The 18,219-nt window shown below is 39.9% G+C and overlaps 1 protein-coding gene across 1 annotated transcript in view; it reads left to right on the top strand.

Annotated features, from left to right (window-relative positions):
• Window positions 1–300: 300 nt before the first annotated feature.
• The window catches only part of STMN2 (stathmin 2), a 49,671-nt gene continuing 31,752 nt past the window's right edge, over window positions 301–18,219 (top strand). The window contains exon 1 of the mRNA XM_055318339.1: window positions 301–421. Coding sequence (XP_055174314.1) covers window positions 403–421 — 19 coding nt within the window. The 5' untranslated portion in view covers window positions 301–402. The remainder of the gene's footprint in view (window positions 422–18,219) is intronic.

Raw genomic sequence — 18,219 nt, 5'->3', positions numbered from 1 at the left:
GTAGGCACAGCCCAGTTCTTAGCTCCTAGGAGGCTTCTGGGCTAAGGCTCCACTCTACTTGGACTGTACTATCAGGCCCCCAAAACGGGGGGGAGCTGCCAGGGAAGGACGGATTTCCATTTCAAACTGCATTCTGGTACTTTGTACTCCAGCACCATTGGCCGATCAATATTTAATGCTTGGAGATTCTGACTCTGCGGGAGTCATGTCAGGGGACCTTGGGAGCCAATCTGCTTGAGCTTCTGAGTGATAATTATTCATGGGCTCCTGCCTCTTGCTCTTTCTCTCGCACGGTCCCACTCTGCAGACTCAGTGCCTTATTCAGTCTTCTCTCTCGCTCTCTCCGCTGCTGTAGCTGGACCCTTCGCCTTCGCCGCCGCTCAGCATCTGCACATCCCTACAATGGCTAAAACAGCAATGGGTAAGGCATCGCGCCTCGTTCTCCCTCGGCTCGACCTGGAGCCCACCTCTCACCTTCCCTCTTAGAGCTTTGAAGGCATTCGGAAATATTTTATAGAGAAAAAGACGTTAATGGTAAAAAAAAAAAAAAAAAAAAAAAAAAGAAAGAAAGAAAAGAAAAGAAAAAAAAACAGGAACCGGGAAGGAAGAAGGCAGTTCTGCGGGTTTGAGAAGGGCAAAGAGGGGGGGTCCCTGGAAATCTAAAACTAAAATTTTCTTTTGGAAGGTAGAAGCAGGTAAGTTGCCCTCCCGTGGGTAGAGAATTTGTTCTGTTTCTATGTTTTAAATTAGGGCCCAATCGTTGGGGGGTGGGGTGGGGGAGCTACCTTTACTGTTTGCCTTAAATGAGGTTAAGGGACATTTTTGGAAAGTGCTTCCTAACATCCTTTATTTATTCTCTTGTTTAAAAAAATAAAAGAAAGGAAGAAAGAAAATGGGGAAGACGGGAGGGAGGTGGGGAAAAGGAAAAAAGAAAAACGCGAAGTCAAATCGGTCCCTTCTAAGGTTGTTTGAAAGATGGGTGGAGACGGGGGGAGGGGGGCGGCGGGCGGAGAACCGGGCAAATTTTATGGTATTGTCTCGTCGGAAAAACCGCTAGTCCTGGGGCGCGGTGCGGGGAGGTTAGGGCGGGGGGTGGGGGTGCTACGCTCCTTTGTTTTAGGGAAAGGGAGGGGAAGGGGAGAGGAAGTCGGGGAGGGCAAGGAGGGCGCGGGTGGGCAGCTGCAGGGGCGGGGTAGCGCGCGGCGGGGCGGGGTGGAGGGACAGCGGTTTCGCAGGGCTGGGGTGGGGTTTCTTTGTGTGAGGACGAGCGGTCCCAGGGGGAGGCACCTGCAGCGCTGGGCGCACAATGCGGACGGCCCCACCCTGTGTGGAGCCGCGCCGGCGCCCTCCCTCCTCCCCCCTGCCGGGTGCAGCAGCTTCAGCCGAAACAGGGCCGGGGTGGGGAGCGCAGCGCGACACCCCGGAGCCCAGCCCGGGGCGGGGGGGGGGGCAGCAGCGCCACGCCCCGCGCTGGTCGCTCCTGCTCCCAGCCTCGGCTTCCCAGCGAGCCCTGACCACTGCCCCTGCCTTCCCCACCCCGGCCTCATTGTTCTGTTGAACGGAGAGGAGGCCAAAAGTGGGTTAACATTTTTTTTTCTTTTCAAAAACCCACACTGCATACAGAGGGTGACTAGACACTGACGCGGAGAAAGGCTTCTTTGAGCCCATTGATCGTTCGGGGTAAAAGCTTCGGGAACCTGGGTAGGTGTAGATACAACAACACAGTTACAAAAGAGGCCAACTTCTGCGGTCGAGCCACGTGAAATACCCGTCTTCTAGGTCAAACGGGACCAAATAACCACAATTTCTACAGGCTCAACCTAAATACTACATATAGGAGAAACGGTTGAGACAGAGATTCCCCGGCGGGTCGTGCGCCTCTAAGCGCCCCCACGGTTCCAGGGGCCGCTGGGGTGCACGGGCAGGGAGGGGCCCCTCCCCGGGGACCGCTGCGGGACGCGCCCCGCGCAGCTCCGCCCTGCCCCACCCTTTCTGCCGCGCTGGGGAGGCCTCGGGCTCCGAGGCTGGGCGTCGAACCCCGCCGGGGAGGGGCAGTTACGCGGTCCGCAGACCCAGGGCCCCCTTTTTCAGCCCCGCAGCCCGGAACCCCCAGACGCCCGGCGCTCTGCGCGCACGCACACCGGGTGATGCTCGGGGTCCCGGGCCCCGCCCGGCCATACAAAGGCGCCGCCCCGCCCCAGCCGGCCGCAGGACCGCAGAGGTGACCCCTTCCCGGAGGTGCGGCCGCGGGTTTTCTCCTCTCGCCCTCCACGGCCCGCGGAGTTCAGGCCACTTTCTCCCCCCAGCTGAAACCCCGGGCCCCACGCGGGGTTCTCCCTCGATTCCCGGGACGCGCGCCCTTTGGGGGAGACCGCGGCCGAGCGTGCGCGGCGCCGCCCCACCCCTCCCCACCCCTCCCCTCCCGGCTGCGGCCCGGCCCGGCCCGGTCCGCCGCTGGCCGCTGGGGGGCGCGCTTGGCGAGCCGGCGCGTGGAGCGCTGCCAGCCCTGCAGAGCCCCGCGCCGCGCCCTGTGCGCTCCCCTCCCCCGAGCTGGGCGCCCGCCCCCGCGGGGCAGCCGGGGAGACGCGCTTCTGCGCAGTGTCCTGAGCTACCCCCGCGTCCCGCAGTTCGCGATTCACCCGCAAGTCCAGAGAGGTCCCCAGGCCGAGGGACGCGGGGCGATCTCGCTCTGCGTTCTGCGTTCTGCACCCACCCACCCCCACCCCACCCCACCCCACCCCACCCCACCGCACCACCGAGAGGTTTCCGCTGCAGGAGGGCGGCCGCGGACTCATCGTTATCAGTATTATGTCAAATCTTTCTAATTATTCTTATTACTTCGTGACTCAGTGGCCTTATCGATCCAAAAGGCTTGAATGATTGAATTTCATTAAGGAGCATTAACCCTTGTTGCACTCACTTTTCTTCCTCCTACTCCTCCGTTCCTTACCCTCCAGCCTTCAAAACCAAGAATTTTTTCGTCCTGTTCATTTTACATTATAAAGCGGAATGTATTTTCAATTCCTGTCGGGATTACATATGTTCTTGTGGGTCTCATATTATGTGCAGGTGCTTACTAAGGGTAGGGTTTGTGTGCCAAAGATTGCTGGAAAATTCTCCGCAGATAATTGTTTGTGACTGCAATGGGTAAAATTATACATATATAATTGAGATGTTATGATCTTCACTGCATATTCCATAAGGTCATGTCTATCAATCAATATATAAATAACAGGTGATGCACAAAATGTAACCGTTTCTTTTTTTTTTTTTTTGAATTGTTCTTCCAATTGCTGATTATTGACAGTCTCAATTCTACACAGAAACCTGGATCGTGAAATGGTAGACACCATCCCATTAATAAAAATCCCACCCAAAATATGACAATTGCAAGGGTCCTTTCTGTCATGAGTAAGCTGAATTTGCAAATCATGAGAAGTAAAACCCCTGCAATGCTAAAATAATGGATTTTGAAATCATTTCAGTTGCAAAGCATAATCAATTAATCACCAGGGTGGGTGCTTTTTCCTGATTTATTAAACAATTATTCAGCATGATTGTACTAGGTGCATATAGTATTCCCCATTATCTTCTCTAATGAAGTGGGTGCCTTCTAAATGGATATATAAATAGCCGGAAGCGGAAAAATGAGAATTTGGTCAGGATTGCAAGATCAAGCTGAAAGAGGAATAGCAGTAGCTTATCAATCAGTTCTATATATGGTTAATTCCAGCTGAGTAAGCTGAGCCTGCCGTAAGCATTATGTGAGCCAGTGTAGCCAATACAAATAGCTAGTATGATGGTATGAATTAATATACCTGGTGGTGTTTGTCTACACAGGTTAAAATTCTCTGAAAGCATATTTTAAAATAATAAATAACGAAGATGGAGTGGTTTTTAGCATTAAAGTCTGGAATTTTGTTCAGTCACAATTTGCAATGGTTTTGTGAAGTGACCTACAGGTTTTAGTAAACTATTCTATCCTAAGGAAGGGGGAAAGGAGTATTTTTATTGTTAGAATGATTGCCTCTGCTCTTAGGCATTTACATTTTTAGCGGGATTTTATTTGTTGCACTAAAAACACATTTACTTTGGGGATTTTTTAAATTATTAATAGAGAGATTATACAATAAGCATTCAGTCATTTGGCCCGGTATGCCTTTCATCAAATAGCCTTTTCTCTATGGTTTAAAAAGAAAAAAGAAAAAAGGCTGCAAGAGGCTACATTTTACTCAGATTCAGGAGTGCCTATCAGTCCTTTCAGTTTGCCACAAATCCGATTCACACAACATGATAATCTTCCACCCTACAATTTAGGATCAAAATAGTTACTTAATTCTCTCAATATCTAGTAGTTACTATCATCCAGAATTTCAAGTTAAATTTGTACAGTTTAAAATGAAACTGGATATGAATCAAGCATATATGTAGTTGAGCATTTTTGTCATTAATGAATCCAGACCATCTTTAGGAAAATTCCTGATTTGTCAATCACCACTGTTATTTACTCCAACTGAGTAGGACTGACTATATGCCCCATCCCACCCCAGGAGTTGATGCGGGCCCTGAGCAGGTGACTGCCCACTCCGGGTGAGGCCACTCCCAAGCTGCAGAAATCTAATTCCAGCTCGCACCAATTTCCTATTTGGCCTTGGAGAAACGCACACTATTCTGTTGTCAGAGGACCTGTGACCTTATATGAAAAATACAAGATATTTGCCAGATAAGAAGCAAATACCAAATTAGCTGATGCCCCAGATGTTTCCAGAACTGAGGCTGGTTTTCTTTCCTGGTTTTCTGAATTGGAAAATCTTGAAGTTCACATTAACTTTCACCCCACTAGAGGGCAATCAAGTTCTCCTAGGAAATAGGTGATTTTTTTAAGCCAGTTTCAAATACTATTTAATAAACCCTCTTTTTTTTTTTTAAATCTGTAACATTCAACTGCTTATTCAATAAACTAATGCCATCCTTTACTCTAGTGGATGAAAAGGATTTGTGCACCTTTTCAAGGAGATGGATAAAATGAGTGGAAATGGGTGTAAACCCTGGTTAGTTATTCTCTTATGATTTTACTTTCTGGTTTCATTCCATTGCTATTATAATTATCATTGATGTTACTTTGGGGAGTTTGTAGTGGATGAATGGTAGAGAATGGTCAGTAGTAACAGCAAAATTATATAGGAACAGAATATTTTAATGTTTAAATAAAGGAATAAATTAACAAAAACATTGTTTACTTATTCATTTATTTAAAATGTGCCCAAGATGTCGGGGACATACCCAGATGTCAATGTCCACCTCCAGGGAGCTTGCAGGCTAGCAGCAAAAACACAGATACAAAGTGATACTGAGGGAGGAGTTCCAAAAACAAACATAAACTAATTTTTTAGGATCATCAGAAGTGGATTTATTTCCATGTTTGCACTGGCAGGGATTTTTTTCTCTTATGTTTCATGTAACTATAATCCATCTGTAAGATATTTAATAGTCTCATATTACTGTGCTCCCCAAATTTAATGTGCAGATGAATTACTTGTGATTTTCATTAAAATGCAAATTCTGATACAGTAAGTCTGGTTGAGGCTAGATATTTTGCATTCCTAACAAATTCCCAGTTGATGCTGATTCTAACCACCAAACCTGTCAGTTTTAGAAATAGAGAATTGTGATAGGCATGTTCCTCCCATACTAAGGTTTGGTATCAGGTCTTAATATTTTCAAATGCATGGCAATCTTTACAAAATATTTCACTTCCAAACTCATACTCTTAGGGATTTTATTCCTCCAGGAGTTATGTGTTCTCTGCCCTCACTCTCTTAATTGGATTTTTAAAAATATATTCGTGTTGTAGGACTCAGCAGAAGACCTTCAAGAGAAATGTGGAAAATGAGAATTTGGCTGTGTGTGTTTGTGTGTGTGTGTGTGTGTGTGTGTGTGTGTGTGTGTGTCTAAGAAAAAACAGATATGGCTTGTGGCACAGTTGAGCAAGATGATGAATCAGTATTGCTATGCTAGCTTACTGTTATTTACAAAACAACATGCAGAACAAAGAGTTCAACTCAAACCTTTTAGTTATGGGATAATCTAAAATTTGCCTAATTCCATTTGCCATATAGCTAATTCCATTTGCCATATAGCAAATTCGCTACAAATATTCCACATACTGTAGAAATTAAAACAGAAGATTGAACAACACTAAAATTGCCTTTAAACGTAGCCCATACTTGTTACTTACCAAATTATTCTAACAGATAATTTCTTCCATGTGAGAAAATTATTAATAATGTATTGAGTATGGGTGCATCTTGAAAACAGATTATGAATGTGTTTTCTCTTTACTTCAGCCAATGAAAGACCTCTCTTATTCCATATTAACTTTTTAAGAAAGTTAGCCAAAAGAAAAAAACAAAAACTGGTCTTCGAAGAATAACATCAAAAATACCATATGTCAGTGTTCCCATCCAGTGGGTGCATTACCACATTTCTGGAAATGCTGTCCTACAAAATTATACTATACATAAAATATCTCAAATTAGAAATACAACATTTCCCAAATAGGGCACTAAAAACATAGTCCCAAATAAAACTGGCCACAGAGTGGTAGGATATAACGTTATGCAACCTAAAGTGGGATTAAGCCCAGGGTTATCCATTCCTTTTGTTGTTGTTGTCAATCAACACTTTTCCTCTGCCACTGTTCTCTTTCAAGATTTATTTTTCTGGCATAGACATAAATTTTAGAGTGTCTGCAAGAAATGACTTTTATTGATTGATTTAATCCTTATATAGCATATATAACATGCTAGGCACTAAGCGCTTTACAGATATTAGTCACAGTAATCGCCCAATAATCTGAAAAAGTAAATACTTTTATGGATAAGGAAACTGAGGCACAGAGAGACGAAGTGACTTTTACCCAAGGTCATACTGTTAGATACAGAACTTGAGCCAGGCCTTCTGGTTCCAGAATCTGTCTCTCTAACCAGTACCATCTACTCTTATATATGCTCCATGTCAGAGGTGTTCCCACCATGGAGGGCAAACTTGTGAGGCCACCATTTTGTCTAACAAGCCTGATATGGCCTTATCTTTTCTTAGTACAGACTCACTTTGAAGAGGAGATACCTTCAAACTGGCGACTACTTTTAATTGCTAACTTGGGACTTATTAAAATAATTGCCATGATTTAGGCTTTGGGGGAACAAGAGCTCTGAGACCTTGGGGGTTGTAATGTATGGAATACACGGCTGTCTAAAGGCTCAGCTAAGGAAGCAGCAGGAAATTCTGATGTGGACACACCATGACGACCGGTTCTGGGAAAAAAAAAAAAAATTAATCAATGGCATTGTGTTTATCATATTTTAAAATGGACCCTTACCTCCCTCCATAGATATTTAATATTTAACTTTTTTAGTATTTTGTTTTATGAAATAAACCTAGAACTAAAAGAGATGTACCACCCAGGCATCCACCTTTAGTGTAATCTTTAAATATTACTTTAAGACTCTTCCCCTTATTACCTCAAAAGCAAGCAGGCAGGAGGAAGGCTCTGAATCCCTTGTGAAACATTTTTAATTATCTTTTAATAAAGGAATCGGGTCCTGTCATTTGTCAAGGAGACATTTGCAGTAGTAAAACCTGTATTTATATAACCCATCTTTATTAGCCATGATTAAAGATAACATTTTGTGTACATTTGTTCTCACAAAACACTTTTATGTGAATATAAAGGTTAATTAATGCATTCTGGCAATCATTTTGCTAGTCATCTGGAAATATAGCTTCTCTAGGAATTGTACTTAAGCGAAGCAGCCATACATTATACTATAAAACTGTAACAAAAAAATTTTAAACTTTTCTCATTTGTAATTTTGTCGACCTCCAGATTAAAATATTTAATACTTGGAAAAAGTGCAAAACTCAAAAAATTTGACCAGAAATAGATAATTACAGTTTTTGTGTAGTACATTAAAAATAACATTGCCTGGGACTCTTTTTTTTTTCACACAAAATCATAAAGCAATGCTGGTATGAGTGCTTATTTAGCAGTTATTCTTTTGGAATAATTGTACTTTTGAGTTCAGAGTGTACACCATCCATAATACAAATGATTAGTGTAACAGTAGATCATCAGAATATCAATCTGTCAATCTTTCAACCTTTCAAGTTGGGTCTTTGTATCAGGATAAAAAGAAATGGATGAACTTTATCTAAACCTAGTTCCACAAATACTTGCACAAGAGAGCATTTTAAACTTTAAATTTTTGTTTGCACTCTTCACTTCCTCTTTTGGAAGATTCTTTTCCCATGCACTGCAGCCCCAGTCTGATTTCCATTCAACAACATCACCCACGGTGAACCTAATGATAATCTTTCAGTTCCAGGTTCCTCCTAGATAGAAGCCTAACTCACGTGACAAAGCTCAGCCCATAATATACTGACTGTTGCAAAACTGAGACCAGAAAATCTCATCTAGACGTTACTTGTTATCACTTCCAGACTCTCACGGGAAGGAGCACCAACCTAGTCAGGCAGTTGAGCAGACACTAGAATTTATTGCTGTTTCCTTTGGAACCTTGCTATGGAACATATTGCCCTTATGAGTGTAAAGTTCTTTATTATTCCTAACACTAATATCTATTTTTGTAATTTAAGTCTTGCAGCTTTATCTGAGAAATGCCAGTTAACATCCTTCTCATTACCGTCATTCAAACACATGAAAAATTACCAGAGTCAATTCTAGTCTTTTGATGTACAGATTATATGACCCAAGAGTCCTGTCACTTTAAAAATCTTTTCATTCTACTTCAGGCTTATCTTTTCCTTTTATATTAAAAAAAGAGAGCAGACAAACATAGAAGATTGAAAAATGTAAAATGTTCAAAAGAAAAGTTAGATAGCATGATCTTCTATAATGGACCTTGTAGCTCTCAGAAAATATTTACTTGCTCTGTCCTTTTTAATCTTGATATAGTCTCTATGAAATGGGCCTAGTATACATGTTGTTCTGTTTAAAATGAGTAAAGTTAAGCTCAAAGAATTTACTCAGTCAAGTTCATTTGTGGTAAGCTTCAAGGCCAGGGCCAGAACATATGTCAAATGAAGATATATATATATAGAGAGATATATACAGGTATATATAATATATATTAGATAAGCATTCTATTTGATTATAATGGTATAATATATGCATGTAATAAAAATAAAACTAATAAAGTTTAGCACTTACTCTGTAAGTCCTGAAATCAAATATGCACTCAGGAGGGAAGTCACACACTAAACATATTTGCCTTTAGTCACAAGTCATTAATAGTTAATAGTTAATGACAAGACTTATCAAAATAAAATAGATTCAAACACCAATTCTCTTCTGAAGTCATGAGAATATAAATAAATATGATTCTCTTGCTGGGGGTATTTAGTCTTTTGTAGAAGACAAGACTCTATACATACAAAAAAAAGTTGAATACCAATAGTAATAATTTATAACCGTAACTGGAAGTCTCCACCATTTAAAAAATTTTATTATACTACCCTACAATATTACAGGACAGCTCATGGTGCTACACAAAGAACATCAGTTAGGAAGTACTATGATCTACCCAGAGGATACAAACTTGAAATATCTAACTAGTGTCCTCTATCAACCAATCCAATCCCTTAGTTAAAATGTTTCTCAATCTTTACAGCATATCAGCAGCACTCAGATCCCACCCCAGAGATTCGGATTCCATGGGTCTGAGGTGGGTCTTATTAATTTGCATTTCTAACAAGCTTCTGGATGGTGCTGATGCTGCTGGTCCAGAACCACACTTGGATTAAATCTAATGCTGGTGATCAGTGGGGTGTCTGGAACAGTGTGGGGAGTAGCATGGTCCTCTAGTGTAATTTCCCTCCTCTGACCAGCTCTGCAACTAGGAACTCAAAAGAATAGAGGACTTAAGCCCTAACAGCTCCGCCCCTGTCCACATGCTGCTGGTGCTGCATTGCTGGAAGAGCCAAGGACAGGATTCTGAAGACCTGAGCCCTCGTCTTGACTCTCTCAGCTAGCCAACCTTGGTCAGGTCCCTTTTCTTTCTGTGCCCCTATTGTAGCTCTGTAAAGTGGCAAGTGTTTGTTTCAGAGGGCCCTTTTCAGAACCAAGGAAACAAATGTGAAAGTGATTAGTGTCTGTCAAGTACTATATAAATGCAACTTGTAGCTTTTTTGTCATTAGATAGAACAACTCGATATTTTACTCATGTACCCATGCACATTTAGAATGAATAATGAGGAAACAGAGAGCACAGAAACTGAGTCATTTGTTTAAAAAAAATACTTCCTAAATAATTTTAAATTTAAATAATAAGTTCAATTTATTAATTGAAATAAAATGTTGAGTGAATTGCTCGGGCAACAGTATCTGATATTTCAAAGGGCTTATGCTTAGGTCCCACCCAAGATTCTTCTTTAAAATTCTTCTTCAGTGAATGTTGGCTGAGAAGAAGCAACTCATCCAAAGTTTAATCTCTCACAGTCAATCCCCATTTTTTTTTCCCCAACCCAACCTTCTTTAAGGGAAGGATGGTGAGAAGTGGCTCAAGATGGTAACCATCAAGCTAAGATAATTACTGGGCAAAGAAGGGATACCCTTGCAAATAGAAATTTAAAATGTGAGAGAGTTGAAAAGGAAAAGGTAAAACTCAGTACAAATTGTTCTGCCCTTTGCCATACCATCTTGACATTCTCTACCCTCTGAGTCAGCACCATTGAGCAACTGTACAAGCCCACCTTAGACAAAGCAACCCAAGTGCACACATTCAGGTTTGCTGAAAGCTTGGTTTAAAGTGGCCTCCGAAAGTTAAAAACAAAAGGGAAAAGCTTTGTATAATAAAGAAAAAGCAACTTGTCATGGAACTCAAAGGAGTGCAAAATGCTATGAAAATTTAAAACAATACTATAAATCCCCCCCCCCAAAAAAAAGCTTAGGTCAGCAACATTACTATTATATGAAAGTGAGCACTCTGGCAGATTAGAGGTGGGTTGCATATTCAATGGACATAGTTTTGAATCCTGGCCCACTACTCACTATCAGATAATTCTTGAGCAAATGATAATTTCTATACCACAGTTTTCTCAATTATGAAATGGGGAAAATAATGTTACCTAAATCACATGGTTGTTATGATGTTTAATTAAACAATTGAATGTTAAGCACTCTGTAATAAAAAAATGAAAAAAAATAAATAAATAAAAAAATAAAAAAATGAATCTCTTTTCAAGACCCCCTAAATAGATAATGAAAATACTAAATAAGAGTAATTATTTTTTTAAAAAAAGGAATTATTTAAAGTAAACATCTAACTTCTTGTGCTTTGTGATTTTCTACATCTAGTAGCAGCAACAAATCTAGTAGAAATTACTTGGAATTAAAGAAATGATCGCTATTCAACAATTCTTTGTGATGGAGGGAGAGCTGATATTATATTTATGATGCAGCTGCAAGTATAGTATATCTCCAAGACAAATCCCCTCTGGGTCATGCCAAAATTCAAAGTACACTTCTCTTGCATTTATTTCATGTTTCACAGTCATATTTCATATCTCACCCTACTTCAAATACATATAACACTTCAATAAAATTGACAATTCTTGTCTGCCCAATAAGGCCCAACTACATAAAATTCATTAGAATTAAAATAAGAAATAGAAATAAAAACTGATTCCAGAAACACTAAGATGTAAAAGTCTACACTGAGGTCTCTTAAAGAGCAGAAAAGGGGGCACCTGGGTGGCTCAGTGAGTTAAGTCTCAGACTTTTTATATTAGCTCAGGTCATGATCCCAAGGTTGTGAGAGTGAGCCCCATAGCAGGTGCTCATGCATTGAGCAGGGAGCCTGTTGGGACTCTCCCCCTCTCCCTCTGCCCCTCTCTCTTCTCTCTCTCCTAAAAAAAAAAAAAAAAAAAAAAAAAAAAAAAAAAAAAAGAAAAGAAAAGGCAGGAAAGGGGGAATTGTATCATGTAACACACACATACCACACACACAGTCTCTTGCAATCTTATCAACCATCAGTTTCATCTGAACTCAACAGCACTTGGCCATTGCAAAATCCCTCCTCGCTGCTTCTCCAGTCTCCTCCCTACCTGGCATTCTCCTGGTGTCCTACTTCCACTTCCAACCCCCTTCCTCCAGCGAGATTTTTTCTTTCAGAGATAACTCCAGGTACTTTCTTATCTGGATCAGTTCAGCCTTCCTCAGCTCCATCCATTAGCAGATAGTACAACAAAGCACAACAAAGATACTAGAGCCAAACAGTACAAACATAATATTCCTTAGACACAAATGTGGTGGGAAAAGCCTATGACTTTCTTAAGCTTACTCTACTCTAAGTAGAGTTTCATGTTATTCTTCAGTCATTCATGACTGTAACCCCTTTTCAATCAATAGTGTTTCAGGTACCAGTCAATGTGAATCTGGAAGAAGTTAGCAGACTGTAATCGTTAGAATAATAAAGATACCCTGAGAAATCAAATTAGCATTCATCAGGAGTCTGACTTTACAAAGGCTTAAGGGAGGATAATTGACTACCAGTTTAAAAGAGCATTTTAAATATTTTACCTCCAAAATTTCATATAAATGTATGGTACATAAACTAGGAATTATATTTATGACATAACTGCAGATATATTAATAGAGATATGTGCTTACATTTACAAGTGTTGTATAGGTCTTTTTCAAATTAGACACTGTTGATTATAGCAATCTCCATATAAAAATACTCAATATTTTTTCCCATTTAAAGGCCATAAAATACAGATAATGATAGACTCCTACTTTCTCATAAAAAAAAGAATAATGACAAAGGAGGAGCTTCATATGGAAAGCATTAAAACAATGTAAATCCTCACAAGTTCGTTAATACATGCCCCCGGTAGGAAAGATCAGCTTTAAAGAAAATGTAGACATTTCCTCACCTGAAAACACCCAGCAGGGTTCTGAAATACCAAACACAAAGTAGAGAGAAAAGAACTTCACATTCTCTATCAACCAAAAACTTGGCTTAAAAAAAAAAAAAAAGAAAAAAGTTTAGTAGTAGAAAAAATAAAAGAAAAGAAAATTCATTATTTAGGAAGAAAATCTTTTCTAAGTTCAAGACTAACATGGAAGAAATACTGAATTAAGTAGCTTTGAAAGAATTGGATTTCGCCCACTGCAATTTTTCTTAAGATGAAATCTTAAAATAGTGTTCACAGTTGCAGTGTATATTGGTTACAAATTGCCGTAAGCTGTGCTACAACATCCAAGAGAAGAAATACAGAAAACTGTAACTTGCGGAGAACACTGTCCTGTTTGCCTGGCGAAATGAAAGCTTACTCATCTAAATTAATTGCAAGGGGAAGCCGTCACTTCTGACAAATAACAAATAGCCCTGAAGTTTTTCTATCCAAAAAAAACACACGTTTTATCACTTCTGATAAATTTTAGAAGTGAATGGGGAAATATGTAGGGTAGTCAGCTTCGATCCATCTATACTGAGGGCTTCTTTTAGTACAGAACCATGTTCCACTTCCTTCGTCTCCCCTATAGCACCTCTGTGGCTGGTGCTAATACTACCACTCTCAGCTAACGTGCATTGAGTATGTAATCTGTCGGGTTCTGCGACTACTATGCCAAACACTTTACCAGAGGTATTATCTTTCCATTTTCACAGGTGAGAAAGGGAAGGAGAAAAAGTCACAGACAACCAATAAGTGGTGGGCCAGGATTTAAGACAAAACAGTTGAGTCCCAGACTTCACCTGGTTAATCACCAGTGTCTCTCTTAGACATCATAGAAGCTCTGACTGTGTTCATTGATGGATGAAATAAGGATGAACAAAGAGAATATGGCAAAATTGTACAAAATAAGGCTCCTTGATATCTCACTATAGCCAAGACCAGTAAAACTTCAAAAGGTCACTCAAAGGGGATCCCTGGGTGGCTCAGCGGTTCAGCGCCTGCCATGGCCCAGGGCGTGATCCTGGAGTCCCTGGATCAGTCCCACATCAGGCTCCCTGCATGGAGCAGGCTTCTCCCTCTGCCTGTGTCTCTGCCTCTCTCTCTCTCTCTCTCTCTCTCTCTCTCTCTCTCTATCATGAATAAATAAATAAAATCTTTTTAAATAGTCACTCAAAGACTAAAGATCAATTTATAGAAGAATCATCTTCACTAACAATATCTTGTATCAGTACAGCATTTCTAATTCAATCCTTACAACAATACCCTATCTCCATTTTGTGGATAAATAAACTCCTGTTCAGGTTTAATAAGTTGTTTAAAGTTGAAAAGAGCATAAGTCTTCAGCTCCTATTCATATTCTTTCCATAAGGGGGAGGGGCGTGTGTGGGAAGCAACACAGCATATAAATGTAGAGGAAACATTCACTTGTTACCTTTTTCTCCTTGAATAGAGATAGTTGATTACCAGCTGTTATGAAGCATAAATGTAGTAGGGTTTTCTTAAATTTTGCCAGGGAACCAAGCAATCATAGTTGTGCCATTAGCTAGTGCCATTTTGAAACTATGCAGCTACAGCTACAGCTAGGGGATAAGTGCTAAGTGAGAGAAGCAAACAACTTCAAGTATGCAGAAATACCAGTCTGTAGCGTAAAATGAAGCTAGTACATTTAGTAGAGAGAAAAGTTGAGCTCAACCTGGCTCTAACATCTGGTCTCTTTAAATCCCACTCTATAGCTAGATTCAGTGGGAAAGCCAGCTGGGCCACTGACCATTTCAGGTACCATTTGCAGCTGATGAACAGCCCCACCCTGCTTGGCAACCAATGGAAGTGTTCACAGTATGCCTAACTGCCATACACACTCCTATGTGGAAGGAAGATATAGAAAACAGTAAATGAGACACCTTCACTCATCCTCAAAAAACTTAAATATAGTTGGGAAGAAACAATTAGCAGCAAACAATACAGTAGAGGAATAAGGGCTAACCACTGTGAAACAAGCCAGGGGAATTATTGTGTTTGAAAAGAGAAGAAATCCAAAGGCCCTTGTGATGGAAACCATTAGGTTTAATTCATTCCTGTATTTAGGGAGATACAAACCCAGCCTTATGGAATTTCATGAGTCACAACTGTTGGAGACATTTCTGAATTGGCACCACACGCTAGTACGCAGATCCTCTAACCTGCTCTATCTGTTATTATTTGGCAAGTGTTTTGAAGATGTGAGCCGTATTCCCAACCACACATCCACTCTTTTATTTTTTTTAAGATTTTATTTATTTATTCATGAGAGACACACAGAGAGAGGGAGAGAGGCAGAGACCCAGGCAGAGGGAGAAGCAGGCTCCCTGTGGGGAACCCGATGTGGGACTCATTCCCAGGACCCTGAGATCAAACCTTGAGCCAAAGACTATGCTCAACCACTGAGCCACCCAGGTGCCCCAAGTCCACTCTTTTATGAGTAATATTCGGGCAGAGTAAATCTAGAGGAAATAGACCATAAAATAAAGTCAACATTGTGCCTTTATATATTATGTATTAACAAGTGGTGATTTTTAAAATAATATCAGCAACTTATGCCAAATTCCAATCCACATTTGTCTATGCAGATCAAACATTTGACTCCATTTTTGCTTGCATTTTTTATTGGGAATTTTTAACACCAAATCATATGGCATTTGCTGCCAAAAATAAATAAAATATATAGGTTATTCCAAACTTATTCAGTCAGTAAAAAAACATGTAATCCTTCTCATATCTTGTAATACTCAAAAATGAGTATTACAAATTCCAAAGGAGTTTTAGATGGTATCCAAAAAGCCTACACTATGTGCATCATTTATTCTGCCTCTAAAATTGAAAATTATATATTTAAAGGCAAAAGTGAATCTTAACGTGTAGTATATGGAAAAATGAAATTTGCTCTAATAGTTTGACAATTTAAAACATGAATCGCCTTATGAAGCACATTATATATTTAATAGTATTTTATATCATATAATTGTTTATTATGAAACACCAAAACTTGAAAAGAGGAAATATTTTGCAAAGTAGAAATATCAAGGGTAAGTTTGTTTTCCTTTTCTTTAAAATTTAGTAATGCCTTAAAATAATTGTTTTTTAAAAACGTATGTAAAGAAAATGCTTACTGCAGAAGATACAAAAAGATGAATCTACAGGTAATGAGAAAGTTACTCTATTTAAAGGCAAAATTGCTAAATTTGTAGGATCACAAAATTTCAGAGCTTGGAACTATTAGTTATAGATGAGGAAAAGTTCCAAAATAGTTCTTGCTCAGGGTCATAAAACTTTTAAAAACTAAAAAAAAAAAAAAAAAAAAAAAAAAAAACTAAAGTCCCAGAAAGATCTTTAAGGTTCTATAATGCAGTCATTCCTACCTCTCGGGTGCAGTTGATTCAGCCAAGTGCTACTGCACAGGATGATAGTTGCACTCAAAAGAGTCTCCACATATGTCATAATTTTATAAAACAAAAGGAAAATCAATTCTTCCTAAAAATTCTGTGACTAGAAGGAATTCTGGAAGTAACACGGAGTACACATATTGCATTGGTGGGTAGAAGCAGCTATAAACATGATATATCCCAGGAACTTTGTATCCACACCTGAGTGGTAGGCTTCACATGCAGAAAATTTTGTTTCCCAAGAGGAACTAAAATATATGGCTATCTTTGAAATGCTGCACCCAAGTGCTCTGAAAGAGGAGATTAAAGACTTCCCAGGTCTCAGAGGAAGGAAAAAAACCCTGCCACAATGCAAAAAAAAATTGTTTTTTATTGCTCAATATCAAAAATGTACGGACAATTTAGAAACACGAGACTCAAATATTGAAGGAAGCCATTGATTTATTAAAAGCCTACCACCACTTTGATTTTAGGACACTCCTGTCCCACTTCTATTTTCCACTTTGTCTCTGCCACCTGCATCACTCCACCACCTATCACCCCCAAGGGGGCCCTTCAGAGAAATAAAGGTTATTAAATCTGATTTCTTCATCTATAAAACGAAAATAGCAGATGACTTGGATGATTTTAAATGTTCCTTCCAGGCCAAAAATGCTGTGGCTAGTGATTCTAATTGCCTTAGACTAAATCGTCTTTTATATTTTAATCCTTTTTGTACCAGTGATGACACCAGGTGACTGCAGACCGCAGTGGCTTCAGACACGTTATGCACTCACTTTGTGTTTTGCTTCACGTTCCCTGCAGAAAACTACACTAATGCAAGTTGTAGTGTACACTCTGATGAATCCTATTTGAGCAAATGAGTCTTTATGTGGCAGATCTTGAGGATGTAGCATTTAATTTCCAAAACAAAAAAAGCAATGTTCATCCCATAGCTCAATTAACGTGAAAGGTTTCTTTCATGTTCCTTGGCTGCCTTGAGAATGGCCACTGAAGATCACACTGTGGACGCTGCAACAGTAGAGGTGCTTCACACTCATCTCCAAGGCTCTGGTACTCCCCCCAAACCCCCACAGCTAGCTACTCAAAAACAATAGTGTTATCATAATTTTTTAACATCAAGTAGTTCTAAACCTTAACAATATGAATATTTCCTATTTTTAAAAGATGTATTTGTTTATTCTATTCTCTGTAGCATGTATGAGGTGTGAAGAGCAAAGTCAGGGATTTACTTTGAGTCAGAGAGCAAAATTACCTGCCTGTTCAGTTTTTGTTCACTGTACCAATTACAGAAGCATTTAATGTGTGGCTTCTGAATGGACAGCTGAAATATAACTCTACTGAATGTGATTTTAAAATCTGAATTTTTAGGCCACTATTAAGTAAATGTTACATACTGTGCATTTTACAAAATTTCATTAAATGAGACCCTGGAACTTTCATTAGGTTCTTGGAAACAAGCAAAATGCTTGCCCTTACATGAGGTTTTTGTGGCCATCGACTGAAATATTTTATATTCATTATTTACGTACCATTTATTTCCTAAGAAAACATTTAGGGAGACTAGTATGAGTGCAGTTTGTATACTATGCAGATAAAGATTCTATCCAGTGGAACCTTAAACATTTGGCAATAACACCCAGTTAAATACTTTTATTAGCAGTCGATGCTAGTAACTATTCTAAGTAGCATGTATTTTGTAGGACACACTCAGAACTAAAACAACATATAGAGCTTCTTTGAATGCATAGGAACTTTGCACCTTTCCAAGGTAGTAGAAGTTTACATAGAAACTCTTCGAGAAATATGCTTTCAACTT

The sequence above is a fragment of the Nyctereutes procyonoides genome, unplaced genomic scaffold (assembly GCF_905146905.1).
Source record: "Nyctereutes procyonoides isolate TBG_1078 unplaced genomic scaffold, NYPRO_anot_genome, whole genome shotgun sequence".
Taxonomy (NCBI): Eukaryota; Metazoa; Chordata; class Mammalia; order Carnivora; family Canidae; genus Nyctereutes; species Nyctereutes procyonoides.
This window is presented reverse-complemented; position numbering and strand designations above follow the sequence as displayed.